The sequence below is a fragment of the Pinus tabuliformis genome, chromosome 9, assembly GCF_031772625.1.
Source record: "Pinus tabuliformis cultivar Carrire ecotype Pingquan chromosome 9, CPIR1, whole genome shotgun sequence".
NCBI classification, from domain to species: domain Eukaryota; kingdom Viridiplantae; phylum Streptophyta; class Pinopsida; order Pinales; family Pinaceae; genus Pinus; species Pinus tabuliformis.
The window spans coordinates 188,296,893-188,304,517 of record NC_142307.1 but is presented as its reverse complement, the minus strand read 5'-3'; the positions used below and the strand labels follow the sequence as shown (position 1 = coordinate 188,304,517).

General features: G+C 33.0%; 1 protein-coding gene across 1 annotated transcript; it reads right to left on the bottom strand.

Moving 5' to 3' along the window:
- Positions 1-3,838: 3,838 nt before the first annotated feature.
- LOC149147766 (inorganic phosphate transporter 1-4-like) lies at positions 3,839-5,462 on the bottom strand. The gene has a single exon (XM_089437890.1). The coding sequence runs from the start codon at positions 5,432-5,434 to the stop codon at positions 3,839-3,841; it is 1,596 nt and encodes a 531-aa protein (XP_089294016.1). The 5' UTR covers positions 5,435-5,462.
- Positions 5,463-7,625: the final 2,163 nt, after the last annotated feature.

Sequence of the window (7,625 nt, the reverse complement as noted above, 5' to 3'; positions counted from 1 at the left end):
ATGAATTTACCCTCAGTAATTCTTAAGTTTTTATAATTCATGATTTCACCTATAATACTTTGCTTAATGTAGGTTATAAGACCTAAAAAACTCCATTGTAATTAGACTTTGATTAAGAAAATAATAATAGATTATGGCACTAATTTCTATAAGAATTATTTATTTATTTATTTGTTTCATATTTTTATTTTTTTATTTAGAAAGAAAATAAAGAAATTATAAAAAATAAAAAATAATTAATTATAAATTTGAAAAAAACATATAGTAACTTGACCAAAAAATTTAATAAAAATTAAACTTAAACTAACCAGGAAAAAAAATCACTCATATAGCAATGTTTATTCTTAAAAGTCATTAATCATTATAATTGGAATGGTCTTTATTGCTTCTTTGGAATTTAATAATACTCTAAAAACTTAAAAGTGTTGATCGCCCTAAAGCTTTATACAATGAACTTAAACCGTCAATACAATGTTTAATATGTTTATATTTTATCTGCACAAAGAATATTGTATTTAATATGTTTATATTTTATCTGCACAAAGAATACATATACGAATCTTGAGACTATGTTAAATGACGTTGATTGATATTTTTATTTCAAAATATAGTTTTTTAAATACATATACGAATGTTGAGACTATGTTAAATGAAGTTGATTGATATTTTTATTTTAAAATATAGTTTTTTTAATTTTAATTAGTACAAGTTATTTAATATATATGTGCATAATTACATCATATATATTTATTTTATTTATAAATAAGCGATTATTTGAGAATAAATTTTAATTTTTTAAATTTTAATATATTTTTATTTAATAACCAATGAATTTTAAACCACATAATAATAGTCATCCCAATGTTCTTAGTCAATAATAAAATTCGAATATAAATTTTATAAAAATAGAAAATATTTTTATAAGTCACAGATATTTAATTTAATATTTCAATTTTTGATAACTATAATAAAAATTTACAAATTTTGTTTTTATTGAAGCTAATTAATTGAAAGTCAAAAGATTATTTTGACAAATACAATATACTTTGCCTTCCACACATATAATAAAGTAAGTTTGTTGTTTATTCGAAATAATTTAATGGTTTCATGGTGGTCCACTTACATACAACAACCATTAATCATGGACAATTGAAATCATCTCCAATTAAGCATATTTTTTTCACTCATTTTTTTTAATTAAATCAATCACGTAACTTGTTAGCTCTTTAGCTCATATTCAATCATAGTTAAAAATTTAAAACAACAATGTATTCCTATATATATATATAGTATTGAAAAATAAGAAAAATATGATAATAATAATAATAATTTAATTTTAAATTTATAGTTAAGTGATACTTCAATTTGGTGTATAAGACTGTTTAATTTATGAGATAAAGGGATCCACTTGCTATATTAAATTGATACATGAAATTTTCTTGAACGTGGGGCAAGTAACCAACCTCATAGAATTGGCGTATGAGACCTTATTGTTGTGGGACAAAGAATCCACGTCCAACCTTCATATAATTGGCATATGAGACCTTATTGTTGTGGGACAAAGAATCCACCTCCACAAAGTGAACTAATTAGTAAAGTTTATGGAGTCATTCTAGGTCAAGTGATTGGGAGAACAATTTCTTCTCCCCTCCACACAAGTCTAATTCATGCAAAAGGACATGTTGACCTATCGTGATATGTTGAGAAGGATGGACTCCCCCACTATGAAGGACATCTCAACCTTTGCTAAGTCAAGTTACCTATTAGGTGCTAACTTGCGGACTATTGGCATTAACCTACCTAGTGGTTATAGTGGCAGCCACTGAGTTTGAACCTACAAACATATTGTATTTTGCATTTAAACCTATAACCTTAAAAAATTTGAAATAGAGAGTCTTAACTATTAGATGTACTCAAACTATACAATGATAAGTCCTCCTCCCTCTAATAGTGATGCAGAATGAGAGACTGAAAAGTGAATAAATTAAAGGTTGACCAACAACTATTCCCTTTTTCTCTGCCATTTAAATCATCAAATGTTTGATTGGATTGTCAAAGTTTTAGATTATGAGTTATAGAATAAAGCATTTTTCTTTAGAATTTTGAACCTTGCATTGTGGCATATTTTTGGCCAACTTTTTTTGCTATAGCTTCAAAGATTAGAGATTTTTGCAGTGTTTTTTCAAAGCATCCTTAGGATGGGATTTATTTCATGTATTTCACTTTATTTCTTTTTTGTGCTTAGAGGAAATAGTAGCTGGCCACAACTAAACCTGAAGTGAACCCATGTGCGCCACTATACATAATTCAAAAAGTTTTCAATGAGATTTTAACCTCAAACCACACACTCGCCAATAAAACTTCCCACTGGAAATCATATGTTTGACTTTCATTACCTTGTTTTCAAAACAATTTTTAACCATATTTCCTCTCTCACATTTTCATCACAATCCATTAAAACCTAAGGGAAAAATTAGCTTGGGGCGAACCCGGTTGGTAAAGAACACAGAAAAGGAAGAGCAAGATATAGAAATCCACGAAACCCTATTTCTTTTAATGAAAGATGAAATCTGAGATTGTTTGTTTAACGCGATCGGGGTCCGTAAGAGATCCGAAAACGTCTATAACGATGTATAACCCGAACTCTAGAAATTGTTCACGATAATATATTCCTACTTAGATAAAGCGAATGTTTTAATTTCCAATCAGTCAATCCTTTACCCGTCAACAAGAAGTTAACAACCAAATATTGTGAAGTTGTGATAACTGTAGTTAGTCAGTGTTGTAGGTTTACACAACTTCCATGTGCCATCTTACAGCAGTTGCATTATATTTAAATTGGGATCACTTACATTAAGGTCTTAAATAGGTTGCGACAATGACCTATTCACCTTTCTCGAAAATAATGTTGCTAAATGCAATTCTGGTTAACTTTTGTTTAAAATAACATCAACTTGCAACTTCTTTAAACATAAATTGGAAATAAAAATTATAGGTTAAGTTCTTATCTTATCTATGTATCAAATTAATTTGCAATTTCCAAAGAAGTTGTCTATAATGAGACTTTTTGAAAGCCTTTCCGGTGGGTTTTTTCGGTCAAAATCTGGCATCAATTTATTGGAATCGCAAGTTTGATAGCTAGTTTCTGCACAATCAAGGCCTCCCAGGGGTTTTTCAGGTGCTGAATCCAAATATGCAGTTAAAAACCATTTTAACTACAACAAATCAGGATTTAACCTCAATTTCTTCCACCGGATTCCATCACAGGAATCTCCAAAAAATTACATTATAGACAACTCCATTTCTAAAAATAAAAATGATTAAAAAAAATAATTAAAATGCCATAGCCCAGGGTAACGAAAAATGACTCAAAAGATCAGGTACTAAAATTCACAAGCAAATGTGTAGCATGACCTCACGGTAATAATTAAATTTATTATAAAGTATTATGGAGGTTTGAAATTTGGAGTATCTTCCTCTGATTATGACAGAAAAATTATTAATTTGGAAATTAATTTAAAAAAAATAGTTATTATATATTAAATATTATTAAAAAATCAAATATTTCTGTTTATGTTTGGAAAAATCAAATAAATTATAAAAAATAAATATACTTATAGAATAGTGTAATATTCTCAAAAGTATTCTATAATATTCTCAAAAGTAATATTCTCAAAAATAATGGAAATTCAGGTCAGATTATGATAAATTCTGGTGGAAATTTTTAAAAATTCTGGTGGAAATTACATCTGTCCAATTTCAAGATTTTAGATCCCTCACGGGTTCTTGATACTAGTGAATCCATTAACCATACAAAAAAAATGGTTCAAACACTCTGTTAGAGTTGAATTCCTCTGGTCTCATCTTCCTCGTCCTCGTCCTCCCGGGATAGCTCTTCCAAGGATTTTCCGTTTGTTTCAGGGATCAGGAACGTGCAAAGCAAACCCAGAGCATTTGTTACTCCTAAGATCATCAGAGTATTCTTTATGCCAATACCCTTGTGGTAGCCTTTGTCGACCTCACCTATATGAGTGCTCTCAGCGGCAAAGACAAAACCTAAAGCTCCGATTACGGCTCCTGCTTTGCCTGCTGCTGCCGATATACCGTGGCATGTTGAACGAATTCTAGCCGGGAAGATTTCCGCCGGCACGATGAAAGTGGTGGCGTTTGGACCAAAGTTTGAGAAGAAGAAGGTGAAGGCGTAGAGCACGAGAAAGGCTATGTGGTTGCCGCCGCAGAATCCGCTGCCACATTTAGTTCCTCGCCAGTGGTTGTATGGAATAGCAAGCGCGAACATGAAGACAGTCATGAAGAAGAATCCCATTACCTGGATTGTTTTTCTTCCCATGTGGTCGACGAAAGCGACCGTGAACCAGTAGCCTGGGACTGTCGAGCACAGTGCAATTATCGACTGCGCTTTTGCTATTCGATAAACTTCTTCTATTGCGTTCATTGAGTGGGATGGGGGAAGCCATCCCACAGCCGTGAAGATGTCCTTTTGGAATAGATTTTGGCTGTAGAACGCGATGTCAAACAGAAACCATGTGCTTGTAGTTCCCAGTAGATGCAACCCGTGTCGCCTTGCGAACTCTTTGGAAAATAAACCGAACCTCGCCTCATTAATCCGTCTACACCCTTGAACATTCCGTGGGTTTACTTTGATTTCCATATGAAGAACCTTGGACATGTCGGACGCAGCTCTTTCCTCGTCTTTTTCTATGAGCGCGGTGTAGCGAGCTGTTTCGGGCATTCTCATTCGCCAATAGTATGTCAACGCAGCTGGAATGGCCCCCACCATAAGAATGATCCGCCATACAAAATCGGCTTTACGGGTGGTACTGCCTACAGGATTGTCCTTGTATCCACGTTCGAATGCTGCTGAGACGATGGTGGCCACGGCACCGCCGGCAAGAATCCCGAAGCCTTGCATAGCAAACACCGCCGCGATGAAGGCCCCTCGGGTTTTCTTGTTGGCATACTCCGACATAATAGTGGCAGATAAAGGATAATCTCCGCCGATGCCGAAGCCCAGCCAGAATCTGAAAAAGCAGAGCGTTATCATTACGGCTTTCGGCGTTCTGCTGAAAGGAAGACCTGATGCTATGGAGGCAACGACCATGAGCATGAGCGTTATTCCATAGACTTTCTTTCGTCCCATTTTGTCACCCAGCCAACCAAAGAAAAGTTGCCCGGCAAGTGTTCCGCATAAGGCCACTCCGTTCACCGCGGCCGTGACATTGACAGGTAGGATACCCGGACCGTTGTGATCGAAGTAATAAATCCTTCCAAGGAGCTTAGTGACGGTGGAGATGCAGAACAAGTCATAGGCATCCGTGAAGAAGCCCATCCCTGCAATAACGATTGCAGTAAAGTGGTACCATTGCGTTTTTGCCAGGTCCAACGCATTTAACACTGCCAGCTGATTTCTCGCCATGACTCTGGCCTTGCTTCCAAGCTTTCTTCAGAAAATATTTTTCCACTGCTCAACACAAAGTGCAATTTATTAAAGCTCGTACTTTTGTCGACGAATTACAGAAGAGAAGGAAACAGAACAAGCGAAATTAAACATGAAAGCTCGTGCAACGCGGACATTGCAAAGATACAAGAGCCTAAACATTTGGAAGACAACCTATTTTCGTCAGCCGGGCTGATTTGAAAAATAGTTCAGAGCAAACGCTCCAGCTGTAGTAAATGTAACAGCGAAACTAGTCATGAGAATCGCTAAAGCTTGAGAATAATTTTGAGCTGGATCAAAGAATTCAGAAAACGATGCAAAAATGAAGCAAGACTGTTCGTTATTTTCGACCCTAAGATAGAAATTTATGAAGCCTAGCAACTTACAGTCCACGGCATCTAAGCTTCATCAAAAGACGAAAGAAACTCAATAATAGCGAAGCCAGAGCCTTCAATTCCAAAACAGGAAACTAAATGCTCGAAATTAGAAATCATTGAAAATTTGGTAAAGGTTCAACTCAAAGTCTTCTAAAAGTAAGCCAAGCTGTTGAGAAAACCAATCGGGAATATCGGCAAAAGGAAACTACGACAGATCTAAGTACGCTAACTGCCATATCGAGAATCTTTCGGAAATCTTTAGCGACATTTAACAACCTAAAGCGCCATGGCCAATTTCATCTCCAATACTGAAGTTTGAGTGTAAATTTTGACAAAAATCCGAAGAGAAAAGCTCTCCATTCGTCGAATTCCAGTCAAATTTTTACCGCGAATTCGATATCAGGCCAAAATTCACAGATCGAACCTAAGATTTGTGGCCATTCTCCGATTCTAGCAGCAAAACACGGCCCGAAAATTGGAAAGGGGGCAAAATAATGCACTTGATTCGACGAAAGTAAAGATGTTTGAGATCCTTACAAGACTTGGCTCTCACTTGATAGAACCGAGAACTAACCTTGAACGTATCTCTGTCCAGTTCCCTACGCTTCGCTTGACCGAAAACTTCTCTGTAACATATATATATATATATATATATCTATTCTCGATAAACACTGTATATATATATAATTATAAAATTCGCATTTTTATATATATATATATATATATATATAATAATTTATTTATTTAGGGTTCTGGTCCAAGTTTTATGGAACGGGTTTAAAGGTGGGAGTTAGATATATTGAATAGTTAGTTTACTTATGGTTTTAAGTTCAAATTTTAATGGAAAGTGTCTCAGGGTGGGAATAAGATACGATAATTTTATATGTTAATTTATTTATGAGAAATAAAATAATTAATTCATATGAAATTAAGAGTTTTGTACAGTTTAATCTATATTGAAAAATGTTATAATGTCTTGTTTTTATGTTGCCTAAATATTTTGATTGGTTTAAATTAAATTAAATTAAAAAAATAAAATAATATAGTTAATAATTAAAATAAATTTAAAATAAAATAGTTAATTTACTCTAAAGAGATTTTAGGTTTCATGTTTTTCAATAGTATTCTTTTATATATATAAATAGATATAATTAATAAATTAATAATTAAAATTAAAATAGTTAATTTATTTTCAACAATTTTTTGATTCCATGTTTTGACAACCTATATATACTAATCCTAAATTTATCTCAAAATCAAAAAACTCTTAAAAAAACAAAAACAAAAAACAAAAAAAATTTAAAAATTTAAAATAAATCTAAACTAAAGTCAAATCTTACAAAATAAATTGAAAATGAAAACAACTACTAACAAACCATACAATTTAAAAAAAAAACATTCAACCTAAAATAGAACAAGTCCTCTATTCAAAACTGACCCAATTTAAACTCCAACTCTATATATACATATATACATATATTCTTCCGCGTAACTAAACGTATATCTATCTCCCTTCAGATTTATCACTCCCATTAAAATGCAGTTGGACGCAACTACTGGCATATCCGAAGTATTTTTTCATTTCATTTTCACGTGAGAGCGAAACCGACCCGACTTAATTGCGTTATACAAAAGTCAACGTAGTACCCGACAAATTTCGCTCACCGCAAAATTAAAAATATACTTGTAAATACACAATTAAAAATTAAACGTCACATGCTATTGTCCATCTTAACTTCCAAAAGTCAACATGCTACAAAATTTCCGAATTCAAAATTAAAATATACATAGAG